This window comes from Musa acuminata, chromosome BXJ1-11 (genome assembly GCF_036884655.1).
Source record: "Musa acuminata AAA Group cultivar baxijiao chromosome BXJ1-11, Cavendish_Baxijiao_AAA, whole genome shotgun sequence".
Taxonomy (NCBI): domain Eukaryota; kingdom Viridiplantae; phylum Streptophyta; class Magnoliopsida; order Zingiberales; family Musaceae; genus Musa; species Musa acuminata.
The window spans coordinates 30,118,948-30,145,083 of NC_088337.1; the positions used below are offsets into that span (position 1 = coordinate 30,118,948).

Below are 26,136 nucleotides of genomic sequence, written 5' to 3' on the forward strand. Positions count from 1 at the left end.
GAATTCTTAATATATATATATATATATATATATATATATATATATATATATATATATATATATATATATATATATATATAGAACATTTCTCAAACGCTACCCTCATTTTTTTAACAGTATTCCTAATTTAAAACATATTTAAATTATCCATAAAAAATAATTTCACTTGTTATCATGTTTTTGGCTTGTTATAAAATTTTGGCTATCAAAATAAAAACACTATAAAATCTATTTAAAAAATAATATAAATAATTAAAATAAAATTTTAATATCAACCAAATTAACTACAAGCCTATAATTATGATACTATGATAATCTATGAGAAATGACGACCAAAGAGATAATGTTACTTACAAGTGTTTTTTAGTAACGTTTATAATATTTTTCATTACATCAATAAAACACTGTAAATTTTATTAAAAAAAACACTATAAATGAGTCACATAAAAACATTATAATAGTTGAAAATTGGTTTTAAAATGAGCGAAAAACATGATGGAAATTTTTTTAAAAGATATTTTGAGTATTTTTAAATTAAAAATATTATTTTAGAAAAAAAATAAAAATAAAAGAGTGAGTCGAGAGTAGGGAAAGCCGCTTAGGGCCACCTCCAGTTTGGCTTATATTACCGGCCGCCAGATCTTGAACCGAATCAAAGGCTCGGTTCGGTTCGGTCCGGTTCGAGTGCAATAGATCGACCCGTTTCCTTTGTCGATTAGTCGAGTCCTGCTCACAGCTTTCACCCATAAATGAAGCGAGTGCAAAGCTATTTCTAAGCATCAGATGGAGAATCATGGCAAGTAGCTAAAGATGGAGATCAGCTTGTTTCAACATTAACTTGTGTCCATCAGAATGAAGCACAGACAAATCATTGAAACAATTGAAATGATTCACAGATGAATGACCCCTATAAACTTGGCAAAGTTGGCTTTTGAAGAGTGTCCCATCAGCTCATCGGCTCTATATGTTACAGCGAGCCAAAGCTCTGCCATCTACAAGTCATCTTTTACCCATTCATACCGGCCAGGCAGCGGATGCTCGGTTACAGGATCGAAGTTGTACCTTCAAATAAGATCAAAGGGAAAGAAGTGTGAGGAACATCTGCAATGTGGTGGATCGAATCATAATTGTGAGGAACATCTATAGAAAGGCGTACCTTTCTAAAAATATTCGTTGTTGGAGTTGCTCTGCAGCAGCAAAAAACTCTTCCATCTCATGAGCAGTAGGGCTGCTCTGCTTAACAGTGACTGCTGAAATGGTAGATCTGCTTGTAGGATCTCGGTCCCTAATCAAACTGCAAGGTATGGTCTCCCTATCATAGCTGAAACCAACACAAAATTCTCACTTAATCATATGAACTTTTAATGTCTTTCGAATACTATGAATTCAGATAAAACATTGTCAAAGGCAAGTTCACAAGAAAAAGTTCATAGAGAAACTAGAAAGATGGTTCATTTTAAGTCAGTTTTGGTTGTACAAATTGGATACTGACTTCCACTAGCAGGAAGACAGCAAGTGAATAAATTCTAATACCAAGAAAGAAATGTAAAGGCAGATGGTTCAAATTCAAAGAACTACTGAAGTAGCAGAAAGAAAAAGGAGATGAACTAATTTCAGGTTAATATTTCTATCAGCATAGGCAATCTAGAGAAATATGTCCCGACAGTACAAACATCAGATAATGACAGGACATTACAAACAGAAATGCTTCCACAATAAATGATGATAGAAAGAGAAGGAAAACGATATACTTCCACGAGAAAACATAGACAGAGACATATCATTGGAAGTAACATCAAGTCCTGACCTCGAAAGATGATTCAAGAAAGAAAACAGACAAAACAAACAAATGAAAGTATAATGGGAAGAACAAAAGACGAAAAGGTTCGTTTTTTACCCAAAATTTTAGCGAAACCCACCTGTCCCTCGCACCGGACTCCAAAATAGTCTCCCTGAATGACACCTCGGTATCCGCTGCAACCGCCGAGCACCTGCTCGTCGAGACGGACCCCGGTGACCGAAAATCCACCCTCGGGTCAGGGCCAGGCTTCTCGGAGTTGCATGAGGGAGGGGGCGAGAGGGGCTTCTCGAGGCGGCGGCTCCGGAGCTCGAGGTAGGCGCGGGACGAGTCTTGGGCGGTGGCCGCGGCGAGGGACCGGGCACGCGTGCGGACGCCGAGGGAGGAGTGGTGGGACACCTCCATGACGGCGGCCTCGCCGGAGACCTTGGCTTTTCTAAGATACTTGCCCATCTCCTGTACCTCTTGTTCTCTACACTGCGCATATGCTATGGAAAGAACGAAAAGGAGCAGAGGGGACTCGGTGGCGGAGGGAAAAAGGGGGAAAGGAGATGAGTTTTGAAGGCCAAAGAGGAGCGACGAGGAAGTGTAAAATGACATCTTTACCCCGGAAAATTTTTGAGCTCTTTAAATATTTGCTTTAAATAGTAATAAGTTTTACACGTTAATCAAGCAAGTAATCATCGATCGATATCTCGAATGTCATGGGGCTTTCCCGCCAATGATACCGCAGTACTTGCCAGATTCCCGCCAAAATCAACATGTGAATCGGAGGTATTCTCGAGACGCTGCAGGCACATCTTCCATAGTTTCCTGTTAAGCTAAAAGGCATCAAACACCGCAGAAATCTCATCCTCATTTTGCTAGGAGGAGTAGAGCGAGAGAGTTTCTCCCAGCTTTCACAAATTCCAATCACATTCCTGCTGGATACGGCGACGACACGTTCCGATGGCCAATGAGAGGCAGCGGAGGAAGAATCTCCGTACGAAGCACTTCCCGATGAGCTCTCGAGAGTGCGGTGAGTTCGTTCATCCACCAATAGAGGGAGGGAGAGAGACGACGAAGGCCGAGTCCTTTTCAGGGGGGGGGTCAGAGAGGGAACAGTAGGTCCACGAATGGAGGACAAAAGACCGACCCTTCACTGACGCTGCAACAGTTCCCAAGTGCAGCAATGGTGGATTCGAACTTTTTCCTCGTCCCAGTGTTAGGGTTCGCTGTGAGATCAGCTTGGCACTTTCTCGTGGGTGGCGGAGGCATAGGCATAGCCCACACGATAAGGAGTTCCCACGAAAGCTTTCTTCTTTCACTCTGACTCACATCAACTGTTTGCCGCAGCTCCAGCTTTCATGCATGATGGTTGCTACGGACAACACGTTGCTTTCCTGATGCAAGTGCAAGGAATGCTGCTATAATTACTGCTCACGATATGCATGTCTTTTGTATTCAGATGAAAGATCAAAAAGAAGAGCGACAACCAATGTTCAAAGGGGAATGTTGATAGTTCTATGAGATTAAGGATCTCAGTCGATAATCATGTCGCATAAACAGTTCATTTAATATAAAATATCTAAAAACACTTCTTGTATCATAAAATATTTTCTAGTGGAATCAGTTATAAAAATAATTTCTTCTTTCTTTTGACTTAAGTATCGTCGTTTTCGAAAACTCCATCTAACTTTCATCATTTTAGGCATATGAGATTCCTTGGTTACACTCGAAGAACAGATCCGATCAAAATTAACGAACAAAGAGATTATAAAAGAGTGTTAGAGATATATATATATATATATATATATATATATATATATATATATATATATATATATATATATATATATATATATATATATATATATATATATTGAAGTGAGCTTTATATATCTTTTAGGTAAAACTTCACATTTTTGGGGAATGTTTTCCTGTTTTTGGAAATGGGAAGAGACTCTACCAAGCCAAACTAATGAGAGGAGCTAACTTTAGGCCCATGAAAGACCCAACTGTTAGGGTGGTTGTTTACATACCATTCATGGGCCGAAAGAAGGCCCAATTTGCCGTTTAATTGGCTTCGTCACATTGACACGGTGAGTCGAAAGCGAGGTGGGTATGTTGTTCCTACGCGGTGGTGGCGGCGGGGGAGCTGCTGCAGTTGCTGGTGGAGTGTTTTCGCGGTACTTCTCGAGGAAGCGCAGCCCTGACCTCCGCCGTATAAACCCGAAGGTGCCCACAGAGGAGGCCACCGTGATCTCCCGAAACCTCTACCGGATCGTCAAGAACAATGGTCCCCTCTCCGTCTCCCACACTTGGAACCACGCCAAGGTGACAAAGCTCGGATCTTTCTGCCTCTCTGTGCTGGTTCTTTATCAGAAAGAAATGGCCCACGAACGAAAGAGGCGTAATAAGAGCTTCTTTGGGCATATAGACTGTTCTGCTCTCTCTCTTTTATGAAGCAATTTAATGTTGTTCACTGGTTGATAAGATTAAAAGACGTCTCCAACACTTGAAAAACGACGCCCAGGTGACAAAGCTTGGATCTTTTCTTCCATGATTCCGCTCTTTCTGTTGGTTTCCAGATAGCAAATGAGTGGCTTTCGGATGAAAGGGGAAAAAAGAGTTCCTGTTAGGGTTGTAGATTGTGTTTGTTTCTGTCTTTTATGTGGCCATTTAATGCTGTTCATTGGTTGCGAAGTTCGAAAAGAATTTGGGCTGTCTATCTATTGTTTGATGAAATGGCTCTGAAGTAGTTATTCCCATTTGTTTAACTTCTTCTAAACCTCTGGTGAGTTTGGGTCAAGACAATCTATTCAGTTATTATCTATGGTTTCCAATCCCATGCTAGTATATTATCCGCATTATATTAATTCTAAAGGTTATGATGTTTTGGCTTCTATGGTCTGAAGGACTTCATATTCTTATTCTTTTGCTGTAGAAACACATCTATCTTTAAGCGACAGTTTGTCCTTCCTTAAAATCATAATTGAGTTTCATAGTGAAGTAATGCAACTTCTTTCATGGTTTGGCAATTGATACCATAACAAGAGATATTATATGCTATCAATTTATTAAAATGCAACCAAATGTTGACCAGAGTATTGTTTTAAGATGTTTGCTTTGCAAACTGTCACATGCAAAATAAAACTAAAAACAATGTGATTATGCCTTTTATAGAGTAGAAATTTCATCAGAGTCATCTGAAGTACTGTGGTAGTTAACTGAGATATCATGATCTGTTTGCTGGAACTCTCAAACTTATGGAAAACTTGCTGTAGTTTTGAATTGTGATAAGATCAATCAAAGAATTTTGAAAAGAATATCTGAACTTGTGAAATAGACAATTCTTGGTACTATTACATGTAGAACAATAGTATTGCAGAAAGTGGTTAGCATCCTAGTCAAGAAAGAGAAGTAAAACATGTCTGTAAAAGAAAGTGTCAATCACCCCTGTGCTATCATGGAAAATTAGTCTTCTGTTAACGTCTTTGGTTGGTTACAGGAGCAAGTGTGCTTGAGTCATAACATTATATGACTCCTGTTGTCAATATGGAAGCAAGTGTTATTAATTGGTTAGCCATGGTCCTGATAACATTATATGACTCCTGTTGTCAATTTGGAAGCAAGTGTTATTAATTGGTTAGCCATGGTTCTGATTTTTCAGGTGGCTATTAGATTCCCGTATCAGACATAGCTTCGGTTTTCTTGAACATTTTGCAACTATTTAGTGTTCAAGAGCATACTAAACTTCAAAATCTATCAATCTGCATCTTTAATTCTTTATATAAAAATGAAATTGGTTAGCCATGCTTCTGATTTTTAGGTAGCTATTAGCTTATTGTATTGCACATATCTTTGGTTTTCTTGAACATTTTGCAACTATTTAGTGTTCCAGGGCATACTAAGCTTCAAAGTCTATTACTCTGCATCTTTGATTCCTTATGTAAAAATGAAATTGGTTCGCCATGCTTCTGATTCTTTAGGTAGCTATTAGCTTCCTGTATTGGACATACCTTTGGTTTTCTTGAACATTTTGCAACTATTTAGTGTTCCAGGGCATACTAAGCTTCAAAGTCTATTACTCTGCATCTTTGATTCCTTATGTAAAAATGAAATTGGTTCGCCATGCTTCTGATTCTTTAGGTAGCTATTAGCTTCCTGTATTGGACATACCTTTGGTTTTCTTGAACATTTTGCATCTATTTAGTGTTCCAGAGCATACTGAACTTCAAAATTCTATCATTCTGTATCTTATGTAAAAATGACTTAGCTCTCCTATTAATTCTGCTGTTAATGATCTGAAAGTCGGGACACTGTCTGTTTTGTTAATCTCTTTCCTAGGCTTAGTTTTATTCAGACCATGCACATTCCATTATACAAACAACTCTAAATGATCTCAACTGTTTTGCTGATGAGATTTATTTATTTTGCTTTGGACTTCATTTTGACAATGCTGATCATTAAATATGGTGCTGTTTGCTCAAGTTTGTTGATTTTTCTTGGAACAGCTTTGGCCTTAATGCCATGTAATGTTTTTCTCTTTTCGCTTGTGCTAAGAAATGGAGGAAGCTTCTGCTTTAACATCATATACTGTGCTGATTATAACAAAGCCAACTTTGATATCGGCAATGTGGTTAATAGAACACTCATTTGAACAGGAAGCTGGTATCGATGGGTTGAATAGTAAGACCCATATGAAAATCTTGCTGAAATGGATGATGGGACGGAAGATGCTAAAGCTTTCTTGCACTCATGTTAGAAATGCAAAGAAGTTTCACTACTCTATCCTGCCAGAAGATCCTCAAGCTCGCAAGAATCTTAGCTCTCCCTCGCCAGCTCCAGACACTACAAAGGCTTCAGGCAAGGTGGAAAAGCAGCAACAAAAAAGGTCCAGAAAGGGGAAATGAACTATGTAGCATGGCACAACTTAAACGGCAGCTGTGATCAATCTTGTTTGAGTGAGCATTGTATCTTTGTCACTGGACAAACATGTTTCAGCCTTGACAACCCAAGACCATGTTCGTGATGTCTTCTATAAGTTTCATGTGAATTTTAATGGAGTCATTTAGCTAGCGATGACAACTTCTTAGCACAACATTTGTCATGCAGTTGATCGCTTCCTTTGTGAACTCAAGTTTTGATAATAAATTATATTGGCCTGCTTGATGCTAGTGGTGGAGTACAAGTGGAGCAACAAAGGAACAATCTATCACAGACTTATTTAAAATTGCTTAAATCGTGAGGTTTTTTTGTGTTATTTATTCGTAAAGGATCAATCTAATTGATGAAACCAAGGAAAAATCTCAGCTCCTATAAAGAAACTTCTTAAGTGTTTGTCATTCCGTAACAGCTTACACCTTCGACCTATCTATCCGATCGTTGATTCAATATCCCAAGAATTATATATATATATATATATATATATATATATATATATATATATATATATATATATATATATATATATGAGCAAAGTATCATAATCATATTTCTTTTTTTACGAATAAAATATTCTTCCTAAGAATCTTAAAATTGTTTAAAGATACGTAACATACTTCTCGAGTGTTTGGATGTAAATGACGATGTCGTCTAAGTAAACGATCACAAACTTGTCTAGATACTCATTATACAATTTGTTCATGAGAGTGTTGCTTAAGCTGAAAGACATCATTACAAACTCAAATACTTTACACTTGGTCACATAAATAATTTTTGCTCGATTGCTTGCTTGCTATAATACCATAATGTCATCATGAGATTGTGCTTTCCTCACTCGTAGAGAATAGTCAATGTCTCGTTCGTTATTTTCATTATCGTGCTTCTTTTGAGTGGCTCTAACAATTTGAGAGCGAATTTGCACTTATAATCCACTTATGGTTGCTTGGGACAATAGTTCGGCTTACATCATCTTACTCAATTCGCCACGATGAGATTGTGAACTTTTATTGTTTACTCAAATTGTTTGTCTACTTTGATACCACAATGTCATGGACTTAGTTGGAATTGTCGAAGTTGTGAGATACCCTTATGTTATTTATCTATAAAGGGTTAACCTAATTGCAATCTCGCTAAGATCTTAAAGGACCTGTAAAAAAATAAATTGATTAGTTTCGAAATTGAGCGATGAACAAGTCCATATGTCTTACGAAGATAGTAACTTTACAAGCAATTTAACAAACACTTAGTGTACAAAAACGAAAAAAAGATGAATGAAAAAATAAAGACTTTAAAATGCAAACAAACCGTTACAAATCCACAAACGAATGACTGCTCACCACCAGATGTGAGGTGTATTGGTAAGTTTCCATAGACTTAACGCGTGAACTTGTGAATTCAATCAATACCCAATACTATCCCCAAACCGTCATCCAACCTTGCGTCTCCCGAGTGATTATGGGGTGCTGATATAGGTTATTTTGCTTCGTTCCGTGTATAGAATATAGGTTATGACATATGAAAATTGGATCATTCTGAGATATTTTTACTCTACAACCTTAGTAAATCGTTTCCTGCTAATAGTTTTCAAATAAAAATACATAAAGCAAAACAAAACACACGATGCCAAAACATGTATAGAAATAAATAAAAACTAATAAATCCATGGACGAAGATATTACATATGCGCAACCGTCTATCACAAAATGATCTGCGAGAAGCTATTTGTTTTTTTATTTGGCAGGTCTTATGTAATCAAAATTTTTATGCCCACGATTGGATCTGTATATGGTTCTATTTTCTTTTTAGAGCTCGTCTTATTGGCAGCAAAACGTGATCGATTCGAAGAACGTGTAATGTTCCTTGTAATATGATCACAAGAAATAAGAAATTACAGAACTTTAAAGTGTTCATGTGGAATTCCTAAACGCTTAACTAACAACAGGAATTACATTAAAATACAAAACAATACCGATCGAAAGTTCTTCTTGTTCACACTTTTTTTTTTGCTGAGAATTTATTGTTCAGACGTATTCCATATAGCACATTAGAATGTACCTTAGGTATCATGGCCTTTCAGACCACGGTTTGCTATTCCATGAGGTTGTCTCTGTTGTTGGATTTGGTCAATTCATCTCATGAGATTTTGTAACGTTACTATTACTTATAATAATATAGTTATTATTACTATTAATCATCGTCTCATGTCCTAAGCAAATAAAAGCAGACTCCACACAAAATCAAAGGTGGCACGATCTGTCTCCGGCAAGCCATGGCTACCTCGCCCCAGCTCGCTGGCCTATCCCTCCTTTCTCTCCTCGTCGCCGTCGCCGTCGCCGGATCCGAGGGCTTGGACACCATCAGCGACGATGCAGACCTCTGCCGCTGATCTGAGTGCATGGACGCCATCAGCAGCGACACGGACCTCTGCAGGGGCAGATCATTGTCCTCAGCTTTGCGGTCCTCTGCAGCTTCCTGTGAGCTCGTGTAGCTATTACTCGTCAATTTGTTGTATCGATGAAGAGAGTTTGATTCACACTATTCCAAAAATTTCCTAACAACTTCGGATATCATAGCAAGGATGTAAGAAAATAAATTACAAGAGGCAAAGTTAGTCATTCAACATTTATAGTAGCATGAATAATTCCTAGGAATAGGAGCAGCACCAAAAGCAGCCGAATACATGAAATCAAGCAGAGAAGGTGCACCTCCTCCCCCAACCCTACTCGACATATATCAACTTATTTTTCCTGTTTCTGAAGAAGAGATGCCAGTCCTATAGGCCAGTAATTAGTGGCTGGAGGTTCTTGCTTACTGGCAACATCCGAGGATCTGCAATGTGCACAAACAGTAGGACATGAACAGAGTTATGCTACATGGGAAATAAAATGAAATCTCAAGTGATCAAAGTATAGATTAATATGCTGTCTGCTGTGCTGCGATAAAAAAAAAAAAAAAAAAAAAAAAAAAAAACAACAACAACTCAGGAATTAACCGACACATATATAACACTTCTTTTTCTCTATTGAAATCAGATATCACCTAACAGCTGTCAAATGGAACTATACATATGATTAAATCATCCGACAGTGTGATAAATCTATATGTTGTCTTGTACTCTGAGGGGGAAGGTCTCCTAATAAACACAAGTTAAAGAGTGGGTTTCCAACTCAATTTCTGGTTGTTGGTGAGACCAAAAACATAAATTTAGCCGCTTGTAGCGTACAGAAGAAAAAGCTTGGAGTGTCCATAATGCTCTCGTGCATGCTCCACAATTGCTGAAGCAGCAACACCATACTATTTTAAGATCTATTGCCAAGTCATCCATGCAAGCTTTTATCCTAAAATAGCTTTCTCTTCAAATTGGAACCACAAAGTTTCCCTTCCCAAAGCTCAAACATTTTGTTCACTAGATGAATGTGCTGAAAGTCACAAGTCTTCAAGTGTAAAATGGACATGCTTGAACATTTGCCTAAGATTTCAAAATATTCAAGTGCAAAGTGCAGCCAAAGTTTTATTCTCAGATTCACTTTACTAATCCCACTGCACTACAGCTATGGTTGTGCACTGCAGTTAGCAGATTATGAAATATTGACACTGGAAACAATCTTCATTCTCTACATAAGGGTATAGACTTGCTATATGTTCACTTAAATCAGTAGTATTGTTCCTACAGGTGACTAACTTCAAACAAGCTTAAGAAATAACACCCAAGAACAATGTGGAGACTAAAGAAAGACAACAAAACTATGTTACTGTCTGACAATGATCATAAACTTTGGAACTAGGTCATTTTGATTATACAGAATGATTTGAGTATCATATATTAGACTGGAAGAAAAGATCAAGGAACCATAAATGCAAAGGCAAATAGATGGATCTGCATATGTAGATGACACATACTGATAGAAAGAGATAAAAAGGATAGATGAGCCAGAGCACATACACAGGAGGCAGTGGACCCTCATAAGCAAATGTGGACATGCCTTGCCTCTGTTTATGCTTGGGATTGGCAGTACAAAGCACATAAATTCTTCCCCGACGTTTGACTGTCCTACAAAACTCACAGAGCTTCTTCACTGATGATCTCACCTTCATGGCTGTGCAAAATCAGAGCAAAAAAGTATCAGCCTCAAACTGATAGCAAGAGATGGTGTTCAGGATGCTTGATCGAACTGACTAGGGCTCTTGATCAACAAACACTAAAGACAACAAAGTAGAAAAACTTTAGTTAATATGTAGCAAAAAGAGCTTGACCAATTAAATAAGGGAACAAATGACTGGGGCTCTCGATCAACAAATTCTAGAGACAACAAAGTTTTAAAAAAAAGTTCAATACATAACAAGGAAGACTCTTTTTCCTCTGACAGCAAGAAAACATACACAAGCAATGGCAATTCCCTTTTCTTCCCTTTCTAACAGCAAGAAAAGGCACTTGGAACATTATTGAACCACATGATTGAACTGTATGGGGCTCCCAATTAACAAGTATCATGTGCATTATCAGCAATCAAAAAAGAAACTAGTTAAAGACAAAACAGTTTTGACCAAGAAGAAGTTTCTAGTAAGCATAGTTAATAAAGAGAAGAGTACATGATCCTAGTGGTTGAGATTCGTTTAGGTTTAACCCAAATTCAAATACAGATCACAGCGTGGATTAAAAATTGGATCTCAGGGTCCCTAACACATCAGGATTAGTCTCATTTCTACAAAGAACAAAGACCACCAACTACAAAAAGCTACACTTGTTTTAAAAGGTCTGCTGAGGCTACCTCATGTAATACACATGGATGCTTAATAGAACAGCCCAATACACATGAAAATGATCTGATTACGCACAAGATAAACCTGTTTCATCGTAACTTCCTTCGACCTTGCTATTCAAGATACCATTCTTCCTACCAGCAATGTTCACAGAAACCCTAATTAAGATATGTGGGTTAATTGTTAAACAAGCTGATAAGTGCTAAATAATTTTGATCCTTGTGTATGTATATTTCCCCAGCCACAATACAAGCTCTATTGCAGGACTGGGCAAGAAGCTAAATCAACAAGTGCAAGACTCGTTGCAGGCGCTGAGTTCAGTCTTTTCCCCTTCCCGTTACAAAAGAAGACTCTTTTTTCACCCCATTGAGATGCTTCGGAACAAGATGAATTCTCGAACAAAATTTCAAGAAGATTTCCTCAACAATTTAAGTGCTCTCTGGTACTTACTTTCTCGAATCAAAACATATCAAAATTAGCGGGTCCATCGTTCGGTTGTTTGATTTCTTCTCAAAGAAGCAAAAAAGGAATCAAATTGTAGGCGGTTAAAGGAAGATACCCTCATGAAATCTTAATACATCACCATCAAAAATTTAGCAGGGAGGCAAAATAAAAGTAACAGAAGAAATAATCCGATGAAAAATGTTGTGGTTTGACATAATCTAAGCAAAATAGAGACGAACAAAAGATCAGTGACCTCAATCAAGCGGTGCGATTGTTTCCCCCTTGGCGGCGCTTTGCCCGTGACCGACAGGATGGCGAGGGCAGAAAAGAAGAGATCCGAGTGCACGAGGATACGAGCCGGAGACTATAAGCGAGAAAGCGAACCCGAGCGAGAGGAAGCTCATGTCGATGTCCATCAGGGTGGATGATCTGCGCCGTTCATCACGCTTTAGAGACAGCTTGATGGAGAGGGGCCAAACCCTTTAGCGTGATTATGAATCTGCCTCAGTCTCAGAATCAACGGTTTTGATTTTGGGTTCATAACTTCCTCATTCGAAGAGTAGTTTTTTTTATTAAAAATAATTTAAAATAAAAATTATAAATATAACAACAACAAAAACATGAAAAAATCACCAACCAATCACATACAAGTAATTTTCATCTATTATATTATATATAAACTAAAGGACAATAGGATACTTCTATTTCCATAATTTATGTATAATTTTAGGTGAAAATTTTGATATCATTTTTGCAAAGTCATTATATTGGTTTAGTTGGAATCATTTAATAACATTGGCAAGGATTCTTCTCTCTAGATCTTGTACATATGATTATATATGATCTTCGATTTCATTATGAGATAGTAGGAGTCCATCCTTTGAAGCTTAGTTTTGGATGAAACCAAATGTTAGAAAATAGAGGCATGAGGAGGTTAATTATAGATTATCCATGTAGTTAATTACATACCTTTAACATATCTATTCTTATATTTTAAAAATTATAAAATTATATTAATATTTATATAATTATGAAAATGATACATTTAGATCTATATATATACTCACGACAACAGTTTTACTAATGAAAATATGTAATTTTACATTCGGTGATGAATGGTGATGCTAATGAAGTCGACACTGATACAATTGTCTGACCGCCTTCGACGATGATAAGGTTTGCTCTCACTATAATACCACCCATCTCCACGAGGAGCGCATCGTCAATCTCATTGTCGCTTGTCTTGCATCGCTCAACATTTATGTCGACACTAACGCAGTTACCGAGTAATAACTGTGTCAACATCGATACAAATAGTGGTCGTTGCCTCGTCATTGACTCAATGGACGGATCTCAACCTCGACCCGAAGCTAGAGTCGTCGAAACTCCTATCGCTCCCCCATTATTGTGTTAGTTCCGACACCACCTCTCACCAACCCTTGCGATGTTAGGCAACTGCATTCGATGTCAACGCAGATGCAAAAGCAACGACAAGACCTCTCAACGAGAGATGGTGTCGGAACTAACATAGCAACGATGAAAGCTCTAATGACCCCAACCTCAGGTTGAGCTAAAATTTGTCTGACATGACAGGTTAAGGACGAGACAATCCCTCAGGTTGAGCTAAAATTTGTCTGACATGACAGGTTAAGGACGAGACAATCAATATCTTCACCATAGACATCACAATAACCACCACCATCTATATCAACGTCGATGCGATGCAATTGTCAATCAGTGCAACTAACTACAAAAAGATATTATAAAGAGATATAATGTAATTAACCCTGAAGATTAAAACTATCGTGTAATAAAACATAAGTCTGATCCAAAACACCAAAATTACACCAAAAGAAAAGACAAATTAGTCAATAATGAATGCCTACAGTTCACCATGCATCACACTTGGAGATGAACATCTTAAAGTTCACCTGTCTGATTTAATTTGCCAAAAAAATCTAGTCGTGAATGAGATGAAACAGTACCACCTTCCATCAAGAAGAGTAAGCATGATTTCTATTACAATACAACTCAAAATAGAGGCAAATGCAAATAACATAGTAAAACTACCAGAACAAGGAAAATGGGGATGCAAAGATGAAGACATTTGGCAAGCATATATCATAAAATGGGTTCTTTCATAGTTTACCACAAAGATACAGTTATAGTACCAAAGAAACAAAGGCGTCTCCACAGCTAACTATCTTGAACTTGAATTACAGTAACTCTTAAGACAAATGACAAATTGCAGTAAAGAAGATCAAAAAAAATTTAACCAAAGCTTTTCATTCCATCCAAATGTTTTAGCTGGCACCATGGTCTCCCTCCTATCCAAGCTCAACTAGTGCTCTCATGGTCGTATAGGCGACTACTGTTCCTCAGCAATTGTTCCCCTCTCACTGACATAAATTCCATCCAAGAACTTTCTTATATCCTTGTTCTTCACATGGCATTTCTGTTGAACATAAAACAAAACGTAGGTTTCAAGAAATTAGGGAAAATAAGTGGCTGTCTTAACAACAAAAAGAGCAAAACACGACAACCCCTCATATCCCTTATATATTTAACTAAGGCAGTAAACAGCTGACCTGGTTGATCAAAGCAGCAGAGCGAGAGACAAGTTCAACATCATTCCCATCAAGGACAAGCTCATCCTTAACCTTTTCAGACCGTAAAATTGTCACACCATTAAGCATATCAACTTTCCGCACCTGCAACGATGATGAATTCACATATCAGGTAGAGAACTTGGCAGACCACTTTTTGAAGCATGGAATTCACTCAGCAATATCCACATATTTATCTTCTTAATGTGCTGAAGGTGAATGATTTAAGAGAACAACATATTTCAGTATGGACAATAATTAAAATTAGTGCATTGAATAGAAGGGAACCTTAGTTGAATGGCATCAGAAAAACCATGTTTTGAACTGCTTGTATATAGCATTTGATTGATTATCAGAGTAAATCTGAATGATGTTCGAAATGCACTGGAATTTGAATCAGAATTGCCAAATTTCATGATATTTGGTTCAACTCCAGAATCAAAATTAAAATAAACTAATGTTGGTCACAATTAGTCATCTACAAAATATTATATCAATCAATCTTATTTTTGATATCAATATAATTATCTTTTACATAGTTGTGCATTACTACCTACATTATCCTATTCTCAAAGTACATATGATGCAGTTTTCTGTATATTGCTATTACTAAATTATACTGTCTATTTTTTGAAAATCTACTCTTTGTTAAATATATTTTATAGTATTTTATGTTTATGTTATTTGTATCAATATCATATTTATACATATTCATACTTTGAGCTTTATATGATTTTGTTTCTACATTATATTAGGCTTTAACATTATGTCAAAGTTACATTTAGATCCCTATACTTAAAAAATAAAACATTTAACCCCGTTATTTCAAATCTTTAACTTTATAAAATTATCTTTTTAACCCTGTATAAGAATCTCAATGTTTCATTTTTGTAAATATAGAAATCTCAATGTAACTTTTAAAAGTGTAGGGACCGAAATGTTAGAGAAGAATAATTACAGAGGATAATCTGTGATAAGCCTAATTATTAGTTATCCCAAAATGAGATTTAGAATCTCATTCCTAGACCAAATACTGGAAATAAAGTAATAAAATCTTATGAACCCACTGCCACCTTAGAAAAAATGCATCACTATTCAAACATATTCATTCTCATTTTAATTTCAGTAAATCCCACAAACCAAATGCCACTTTAGAGGAAAATGCAACAGTACATAATACACTTTATTTCTCATCTGTTCATTATCCTTTTGAAAATATTTAAAATTCCAAATCTAAAGCCAATATACGAAAATTAAATGGGTAAAGAAAACAAACAAACAGATGAAATGCATGAGATCAATCCATCTCCACATGGTCCGCTAGTTTGATGAATTAAAAACTGTTTCTAAAGCAACACATTGCAGAGATGTGGAGAGCAATAAGCATATGAACTGATGGAAAATGCTAAGTTCGTGAAGTCCAAAGGATGTAGACAAAGGGTTGGTGACTAAACACATCTAGAAAAGTGGTTAGTTGTTATCGACATCCTTAACTTCTATGAAGTGCCAATAAAGGGGATAACTCCTCCATGATGCAGGATCCGGATGACAGGCAAGATGCATGTCCAGTATTTAACATCCTGCTAATATAGAGCATGCCTAATGAAAATCATTTGGTAAATTACTCCAGGTTCCAGTATTTTACAACTAAAGTAATTCAAAAGCGTTGAAACATAATCTTAGGAGTGTTGGTAGTCAACATATATAAATCCAAAATACCCAACATTTTCTTGATGATACATAAACCCACTGCTGCACGAAAATTCTGTCACTAAAGCCTCCCATCCGATGACATACAACAGTATTTGCATAAAATGTCTAGAAAGAATCAAACAAGTAAATAAGATATATATCGCATGAAAATAGATGATAAAATGATAACTTTAACGGCATAGAAGAAAGATGGCAATCTTTGAAGAATCATTTTGCTGCGCACTGATTTTGTCATCAAGGTCCATGTGATCACATATCACATCTTTTTCGTAGGATATTTAGTGGAATGGAGAACATACGATAATTCTGCCATACTATAATCACACTAAAGAAGTAAAAGTGGTATTTGTGTGTGTAAATCCATGTTAAAAGACAGATCTTTGCATGAACAAATGTTCAATGTCTGAACTTGTCTGCGGACAAAACATGTACATTTGCATAGCTTACTTAAAACCAGAAATTTCCTTGACAACTCTCCCTCATATAACCCAACAATAGCGGCTGACCCACAACAAGTGGCAACGACTTAACATATAATAGCGATAACACAGACAACGAATATGAATAGAACGGACAGGGTAAGATCGAACGAGATCGTACCTTTTTCTCACCAAGAAAGTTCCTGATCTCGATGCAGCTGTTGCTGTTGGTGATGGAGGCATTGATGGGAAAGTGGGCGTAGACTAAACGCATCTTGTAGCGGTACCCCTTGGTGACTCCGGTGATCAGGTTCTGGATGTGGCTGATGGAGGTGCGGATGGCGGCGGTGGTCTTCCGCGAGCCGAACCACGCGTCCACCTTCAGCTTCTTCCCGCCCTCGATGAGCTCGAAGTCGAGGTTGAGGTGCTTGAAGTCGCGGGTAAGCTTGCCGCGCGGGCCCTCCACCTCCACGATCTTGGCGTTCACCTTCACGGTGACCCCCTCGGGGATGTCCATCGTCTGCGACGAAAGGATGGTCTTCATCTCCGGTGGCGATTGGGAGAGATCGCTCGCTCGTTGCGCCGCCTCCGCAAAGGCTGTATGAGCACGAATGGGCGATGGGCGGAGAAGCACAAACGCTATCGAGCCCTTTTATAGGTGCGTTCATTTAGGTTTGGGGTTCCTTCTTTAGAGAGCCAAGGAGCGCTAGGGTTTGGAAACTTTAGATCACGACCGTTCGATAATGAGGAGGGTCAGTGGATGGTGAAGATCTTTTCTGGACCATACTAATGGAGATTGTTGTTTTTGTTAAGCAAGATTTTTTCTTTTCTTTGTGATGTCTAATCTTAGTGAGGGATGCAAAGACATGAACAGCTATACTCTAATGTCATTTTTACTAGCCAATCTTTATTCTCTTAAATACGTGATGAAAAATATATTTTCTAATTTTATTTTAAAATATTTTTTTTAATAGCATGACACATGACACACTTTAAACAAATTTAAAATATTTTTTAAAATAATTATATTGCGATATATTAGGATCAATAGTCACGTCAATGTTAAATCTTAATTATACATATTAATCCTAACCATATAGAAAAATCTCTTTTAACCGTTTAGTGTGACACCATATATAACAGCCTCTCTAAGCATAAGAAGTAACTCTCTCTTATTATATTATCCTTTTTTATCTTAAAAAAATAGATGATTATTTTATTCTTTTCACTCATCACTTTAAAACTTTTTTTAATAAAAAAAGTAAAATTTTGATCTCATACTTCACTACTTTATTGTCAATAATCAAGATTTTTATCAACTAATCCATATAAAAATTTCATAGAATAGTTCATTCTTTTATAATTAGATATAAAAGTTCATCTTTTTAATAAGGAATTGAAGAATCATTTTTATCACTCGTATGCATATTTATATACCACGTGTTACTTTATCAATAAACTTTTTATAATTTTAATTTTTACACGTATGGCACACTAAAAGCTTTATGATTTTACCTCGAGGTATTTCGGTGATACGACACATTTTGGTATCATGCACGTGGACCTAGGCAAGTAGACACGACGATCTAGACATAGAACTTCAAGTCCGATATGACGCGTAGCACACACGTGATCGGCAACCGCTTATTGCTCCCCTCCGTACGAACGATATCATCACGGTACAAATCGTCTCGGAAAGCTCGGGGCAGCATCGTGCGACTCCGATCCGTGCAAGTCGATCGGCGCTCTCACAAAAGCTTAAGTCGGTCGCCCGAGAAGCCGACCACAGTTAATTGACCCTATATGGCTAACTCATCCTCACATGTATAGAAGCTAACCCTCCTTGATCAGGGAGGAAGACACTCAACTCCCCTTAACTTCACAACACTGACTTAAACTTCGGAGGGGTTGAGTCGGAAAATCCCTCTCCCGACCTCGACCTTTGTGCAGGAATCGACAACGAAACATCAGCAACCCACCGAGGGAGAACCGCTCCTGGGAGATGACGCTTGGACTTAATCCAACCCGACGTCGACGTGACCTGAGCATCCGCATGGACAACATTGCGCATCCGGGACTAGATCGAGCACCTCGGCCACAACATAAAAGTTTACAAACACCGGGATAACTCTACCCACATGAGTCAAGACAGATCGATCATGATATTAATGATTTTTTCATTAGAAAAAACAGTATCTTTCTTTACCGCGATGCATCGGTCATCTTCAAAGTCGTGAGTAGTTTGGTAGACCTACAGAGATACACAAGCCCGGCCCATCCATTGTGTTTTTGTCATTTATACCCTCGATCATCATATATTTTGCACGCACACCCTCGAGAAATCCCAAGCTGTGACTGGGCCCAAGAAATTATCGTGTATCAAAGTAAATGAAGTAAAAATTAGGACTTTTGCTTCACACGATTTCATCAGATAAAAACATCGCTTCATTAGTCTAATTAAACATCCAAAGGAAACACACAGCGTGATCGCCCTCACGTGCTGCTCCTGTCGGTCACATGACGCTGCACGCGTTGACGTCGTCGTCGTTGAACATGTTGCTGACGGCGTCCTCCCCCCGCTGCGGCACCGGGACACGGCCGTGCCGGTCCCCGTTGTAGCCGTGCCTCCAGTAGTTGTAGCTGCCCCGGAACGACTCCTCGTCGTGGAAGTAGTTCTTCTCGGTGGTGAAGTAGAGCGGGAGGTCCGGATTGGGCCAGAACTCCGCCTTCTTCCCGCTCCGCCGCACCTCCTTGAGCACCTTGTTCCGCTCCACGTACCCCGTCACCGTCACCTTCTCCAGCTCCAAGTCCACCTCCACCGAATCAACCCCTGCGCAAGAACAGTCACTACCTACTCTCAAATCAAGTGAGTCGTAAGCAGTAGCCACCTCTGAGCTTTAGAAGAGCATGCTTGACGACCCTCTCGCAGCCCGTGCAGCACATCCTCACTTTCAGCTCCACTGTCTGCACAAGAGACAGTAGAAACATTACTTCATATCTGCAACAAACCTGTGTCAACGTGAGGCAAACAAGGGATGAAGGAGAGAACCTGCAAGGACAGAGGCCTTCCCTTGGACATCTTCCTACCGTTACTCTTCTCCTTCGTGTAATAGTAGCTGTTGCTATAACTCTTACGGTGGTTGCGCTGATACCCAAAGGGGTAGTAAATGATAGATACCAAAGAGTCCATTGCTCTTCCCAGTGCTGTCGCCATGGCCTACTGGTTACAGACTAAAGGAAACATGGATGAGATAAGAGTCGAGACGAGAGCAGGCAGCACAACATTAATATTCTCGACACGGCATCCCAACATCTGATCATATTATGCTATCTCGATCTTAATATACTAATATTCCTTTGGTTCCCTTCCTTACATTTCTTTCCTGCTAAGCCTTGTTAGTTCCCTCGTGCTCTGTGTGTTCTCTGTAATAATTTAGCCTCTGGAAAGGGAATGGTATCCGAACCCTTTCCTCTTATATCCGCAGGATAACATGGAGCGAGCCAAAAGGAATCGCGTATCCAGTAGTGGAATTGCAAAGGATATCAGCATAAGAATCATATGATATGATTTTTAGGATATGATGATTGTACCACTAACAATGCATTTGTGTTGAGATTGTAGCAACTCTCATCGGAGTTTTCTGCTATTCGTTGCTGGTCTTAATTCGCTTCAGTTCTGGTGGAGTGTACATATTTGATGCATGATTTGAAATGCATGAAGCAAAGTTTTCTCCCCTGCAAAATGAAGTGAAGGACCAACAGGGAACTAATGCTAATGAAAAGATGTACTTGGAAAGGCGACGCTCGAGGTTTAAGATATCTTGCTTGAGTCCGTAGGTGATCTTTAGCATCTGCACTCTTGCTTGCACCACAGCACCTTGAAGTCCAGATGGACACCGGATCCCAAAAAAAGTGAGAAAAAGAAAATAATTTATGGAAAATTAGGAGATTCCAAGCTTCCTCTTGAAGGCAACACTTTCTCCTTTCTATAATCTAAATCAAAACAACATGCTAACACGTGATTTCCTTCCGGAAAACAGAGGACTTTGCAGATGGACTTTTCTGTATTGATATGAAATATGCTTGCATGTCTATACAGCCTGTTATGCAAACTCAACACTGAGATCTGTAATGAAATCTACGCTAAATTGACAGAAGGATCAAACCTTAGAGAGGTCAACCCCATGCATCTGATACTGTATTCGGAAGATCGTATGTTGTTTTCTCAATCTCCTAGATGTTGCAGGCTGACTGTGTAGATGCTATGCAACTTGCATGACAGGGAGGCTCAAAAGAAAGAATTGGGTAAGCCTTTTGTGCCTTACTAGAGTGATGGCTACACATGAGTTCAGTATGAACTGCACTTGACATTAGGGAGAATGTTTTTAGGATAATGATGAAGAAGCAACTTATCTTTTCCTTCAATATGAACTACATTAAGAGAAAGTGCAGTTGATATAGTGAGTTGAATTCAGTCACTAATGTGTCTTAGCAACTGAGAGAATAATTCATGCCATGGTCACATCGTTTCTAGAAAGAGAAGGCATCTTAAGAGTCACTTAGTTAAAGTAATTGAATCTCACCTTCTCTCTCTCTCTCTCTCTAGTTTTTGGCACAGTAAAGTGTCTGAATTCTTTGGAGTGAGTCAGTGGCCACCACCTGAAAAGATCTGGTAAATGCCAACTACCATTAGAGAATATGTCTCAAAAGCTCAATCATACTTCACATGTCTGTCCGCTGAAAGTTCACGAGAATTATACCCAAAACCATTGCATCTTTGTTTTCCAACTAAGAGAATAAACTTCAAGCAAAATTTACATCATTCATAAAGGAATCAGATTAAACAACTCATTTCCTGTCTTTAAGCTAAAGAAATCGGGTCCTGCGTGGACAAGATTAAGTAGAATAGCTGCGCAAAGAGATGCTCTCTCTGTCTATCACTTGATAGAAACGAATTCACTGGATTCTCAGAGCACTTCCTTTAGAATAGTACCTACTAATTGGAGTTCCTTTGCTGCCAAGCATGAAGAAGAATAGATTCATTGGAGTTCTCATCCTCTGAAGCTAACATGCCTGCAGGGAGGGCAACTCTGCTCATCTGATGGGCCCAGACGCAGAGCTCTGCCGAGGAAGAGAGGTCCACGAACATGCCCACACCACTCAAACGTGCAGTCACTTCGCAGAAGCAGCACCTCTCACTGTTAATGTTACGTACAGACTCGCCGCCCCCCAAAATCAATTACCCAATGAATTTTCTGTTATAATAAATCATGTCATAATAATTACTGGTGAGCTGTTCTCCTCCAAATTTTCATCCTAAATGATCGTGTACGTCCGCACGTACGAAGGCCGGCTATGCTACGTAGCAGCAGTCATGGTCTCGTTGGTCACACGTATCATCACGATTATTGACGGGCGTAGGAGACAGGTGAAGCGCGTTGGCCGCTGCATGAAGACAGCTGCTGCTCTCAGTACTCGTTTTGCACGCAGCAGCCGCGGCAGCTGCTGCTGCAGCTGTCTCTGCCTCCTTTCCTACAAAACATGAGAATATGAGATCCAAGTGATGGGCAGGTCACGCAGAGCACTCTCTCTCTCTCTCTCTCTCTCTCTCTCTCTTTAGATCCTCTCTTAAATTTCCAGTATAACTTTGTCATTAATCGCATCTGATGAGGAGAGAAAGCGACCCAACAGCGAAGCCTCAACGGTATTCCTCAGGGCTGCAGAGCCTATACGGATTCTTCCTGCTTCCTCCTCCCATCCCAAGATGCCCATGCCTTGCTGCACAGTGCTGCATGATGCTGTGGCAGGATGAATCATGCAAACATTGGCACAGTCATTTCACATTTATGTAGCTATAAACGAAAAGGGTCTGCAGGATCATAATCAAAGTAGGGAGGGAAAGGATTCCTTTTAGCTAGAATTGTCACAAGGAAACTGGAGGCTTTGCCTGCAGGGAATTGATGGGCCCGGAAGAAGAAAGAACATGGGGAAAGAGAACTGAGGAATGCATGCAGTTGGCGCCATCAGTTCTCTACGTATGTATTAAATGGACAAGATAACACCACTTGAATGCGGCAGAGAGAGAGAGAGAGAGAGAGAGAGATTACTAGAACAGCTTCCGGTATCATATCAGCTTCATAGGTCCACTGTAGAAGGAGAGGTTGTGGGCACTGCAAGTAGCATCTACCACATGATGATTAATACATACACATGGTATGGAAACCCTCGTCCAATTGAATCATGTATCGTATGTATGGTGTCTCAGGATGACATGAAGATCTGTAGAACATAGTTGTTTGCGAGTCCACATCAAGTATAGGTGAGGACACCAACATGACCCTCCCTAAAATTGGCATGCATTCCCATCGGGTGGTCCAAACTTTATACTCTCTACCAGTACCATACGACCACATACTGGTGTATACGTGACTCACATGTACTGCACGGCAGTGGAATAACACAAACCAATGGTCCTATTGATAAGGTTCGAACTCATATGTCATGGACTCAAAGAAAAGGTCCCCTCCATCACTTTCGCTGGTGGGGGGACTCTCATCGAGCATATGGGAAGCATCTATCCATCACCGAGGCACATATCACGAGGCCTTCTGATAGGGTCATCAAATTGAATCTGATACTTGTTGTGAAATGGGATAAATAAATATATCTACATACACATACACATATACACATATCCATCACCGAGGTATACATCACAAGGCCCTCTGATAGGGTCATCAAATTGGATCTGATACTTATTGTGAAATGGGATGCACACGCACACACATACACATATACACATATCCGCACACGCACACACATACACATATACACATATCCATCACCGAGGTATACATCACGAGGCCCTCTGATAGGGTCATCAAATTGGATCTGATACTTGTTGTGAAATGGGATGCACACACACACACACACACACGTTCCTAAGGAACAAATTTTAGCACAAGTCACACCATCTCTTGTGGTAGGTGATATGAATGAATTATATGAACAGATTTGAGAGAGAAACTTTGCTATTAATCAGCTAATGCAAGTACAATTGTGCTTCCTATTAGAGAGAATCTTTGCTGTTGAGCAACTAAAGCAAGTACTAAATGCATAAGAACATAGGTGAGCAAGTTGAGGACCAAAAGAAAACATATTATACTCTTAAGTTGATTTAGTTTGAATCTTACCTCGCTTTGTTGTTCTTTTCGAAAGTCACAACTTTCATAAAACAAATATGGTAGTGCAGTCGCGATAGTTGGACCACCGAATTAGATACCGTCGGTATCGAACCTACTCGTAGCAACAGGATCACTGCTTTTAATATAATTTGATATGTTAAATAGAACATATTTAGTTGCAATCTTACATATCTTCTTAGCCACATACAGCTCAAATGTCCTAATCTTTCTTGGCCACATACAGTAGGTAATATGACTTCCATGTCATTGAATTTTCCTGAAACTTCAAAATTTTCTCATGCCATCTGATAAATGTGGCATGTTGCCTTATATAAGATACAAGCTGTGATGGTTAGTAGGAATCTTATTATACTTTTTGGTTAAATCAAAAAAATTAAGAAAGTGTTTGATACTTTTCACCAAAAAATATTTGAAGAGTGATTCCTCAAATAGAATTACTGTATATCAACATTATATAAGGCCATTTCATTTTTTATCAGTCTCACAACAGGAGCAGTTTAAGTTTAAAGAGAATAAGGTGTCACTAAGAGAAATTGGATTCACATAATTAATATTTAGGTCAAGTTTGTGGTGATTAACAAATTGATTTATTCAACATGTAGTAAAATAAAAAAATACCAATGAAGAAGCAGATTGCCTATCTTTATATTTAGGTATGACAAAGAACTGCTTCTGATAACCATTTTGTCAAATATGCATGAACTTTGATTTTTTGGGACATAATTGGTAGGATGGCTTTTGAAAGGAAATTGAAACACAACAAAAAAATGTGTCGATGTAAAAGAAAAAAAAGGAAATCAGACAATAAAAAAAGTAGTTTTTAACCTGATTTTTGCAAAAGTGGGTGTAAAATATTGTGACATTTTAATTAGGATGTTTGAAATTTGGAGAAATTTTTTATATCCAAAGAGCTTTGCATGGAGAAAAAGAAAGGAAAGATAAAGGTTTCAACATTTAGGCTATACTCAGTACTTTACTTCAAACTTTGTTCTTTATATTTCATCAACCCCAGAGAGTACAACTATGCTATATGCGTGACATAACGATCGTAGTCAAAGCCTTGATCTGATTCTCTTATGTAAGGTGAAGACTGATATGTGTGACATGTATAATACCTTCTTATATGACAAAGTTCACCTTCCACCCTGACAATTTCTATTGATTGGTTCTTACTACTTCTAATGGCATCAACCAATGACAGAGTTAACGAAGAATCAAGATAAGGATGCACATTATTTTTTTGTTTCCAAGGGGATCAAGCCATTGGCCCGAAGCTACCGACGACGTTTGATTATCAAACGTTTATCGCTAAACAAGCCTTAGAAAATAGTCTTCATTGAAATTAGTGGTTAACATGGCTGCAGATATGGTCAAATGACTCCTCATGAATAGAGAGGAGTGCATCAACAACCAAGCAATTGGTCTCTTGGAAACCCTAGTGGGTCACTAATAGAATCTAGCTTCAGTGGAATGCGACCACCTACTCGTACTATCAAGGTGTTGTTTCATTCTTGTGTTTACCTGTGCATTGTTGATCCATACGTCCATCTAATCCTCAGCTGGCTGGCATCACGTTCATTAGTGGATTCAATTTGCCATTGGATGTTCTCTATTAGTTAAACAGGCATTCAAAAGCACTAGTTGCTAAATTTACAATCAACAAATGCAATTGACCAAATGACAGACCACATTTCTTTCTCATCTAGCTAAAATATACATATATGGAAGCTTGTCGTGTGTGCTTGTCATATCCTAATCTCCTCTTTTGATGACAGCATATGTAGGAAGACTAGCAGGAGAGCCAGAAAAGAAGAGTCCACTCGTGCCGTGGAGAGTAATCCTTCGTCCGTACCGTGGAATTCTTCTTATATTATCGACATCCAACGGCTCATGTCTCCCATTCTACCTCAGCACAGACGCCCACATCGATCTTTCCTCTAAAAGCAAAAGCAGTAACACAAAGCCGGTGAATTTGCAGAGGAGGAGGAGGAGGAGTTTTATATGGGCATCATGCATGCATGGGTGCGAATAATGGGTTTTGCAGCAGCAGCAGCACTTCTCGAGAGGCGCGAGACAAGACGGTGGACATGGGAAGGCCACAGCCACCTTCCCTTAATGTATTCAACGCAACACGTTATCATCTTGTCTCTTAAAGTAATCCCACTTTTCCCGCCTTTTGATCTGTTCCATACACCTACGTAAGGCCTCGTCGGGCAGCTGACGTACTTGTTGTCTTGGTATCTGTTCAAGGCGGACGCATCATC

The 26,136-nt window shown here is 38.7% G+C and overlaps 4 protein-coding genes across 4 annotated transcripts; 1 reads left to right on the top strand and 3 right to left on the bottom strand.

The window, feature by feature from the left end:
* Window positions 1–844: 844 nt before the first annotated feature.
* Window positions 845–2,322, bottom strand: LOC103972038 (cyclin-dependent kinase inhibitor 4-like). The gene is made up of 3 exons (XM_009386231.3): window positions 1,920–2,322; window positions 1,157–1,321; window positions 845–1,062 (listed from the first exon to the last, which is right to left on the bottom strand). The coding sequence occupies exons 1-3, from the start codon at window positions 2,249–2,251 to the stop codon at window positions 993–995; spliced, it is 567 nt and encodes a 188-aa protein (XP_009384506.2). The 5' UTR covers window positions 2,252–2,322; the 3' UTR covers window positions 845–992.
* Window positions 2,323–3,901: 1,579 nt separating this feature from the next.
* On the top strand, window positions 3,902–6,693 carry LOC103972039 (uncharacterized). Its single transcript, XM_009386232.3, has 2 exons — window positions 3,902–4,114; window positions 6,445–6,693. Exons 1-2 carry the CDS (start codon window positions 3,902–3,904, stop codon window positions 6,691–6,693), a joined length of 462 nt encoding a protein of 153 aa, XP_009384507.1.
* Window positions 6,694–14,048: 7,355 nt separating this feature from the next.
* Window positions 14,049–17,306, bottom strand: LOC103972041 (large ribosomal subunit protein uL6). The gene is made up of 3 exons (XM_009386234.3): window positions 16,849–17,306; window positions 14,518–14,640; window positions 14,049–14,384 (listed from the first exon to the last, which is right to left on the bottom strand). Exons 1-3 carry the CDS (start codon window positions 17,209–17,211, stop codon window positions 14,298–14,300), a joined length of 573 nt encoding a protein of 190 aa, XP_009384509.1. The 5' UTR covers window positions 17,212–17,306; the 3' UTR covers window positions 14,049–14,297.
* Window positions 17,307–19,052: 1,746 nt separating this feature from the next.
* LOC103972042 (heavy metal-associated isoprenylated plant protein 44) lies at window positions 19,053–19,992 on the bottom strand. Its single transcript, XM_009386235.3, has 3 exons — window positions 19,717–19,992; window positions 19,556–19,631; window positions 19,053–19,497 (listed from the first exon to the last, which is right to left on the bottom strand). Exons 1-3 carry the CDS (start codon window positions 19,879–19,881, stop codon window positions 19,181–19,183), a joined length of 558 nt encoding a protein of 185 aa, XP_009384510.1. The 5' UTR covers window positions 19,882–19,992; the 3' UTR covers window positions 19,053–19,180.
* Between the last annotated feature and the right edge of the window lie 6,144 nt (window positions 19,993–26,136).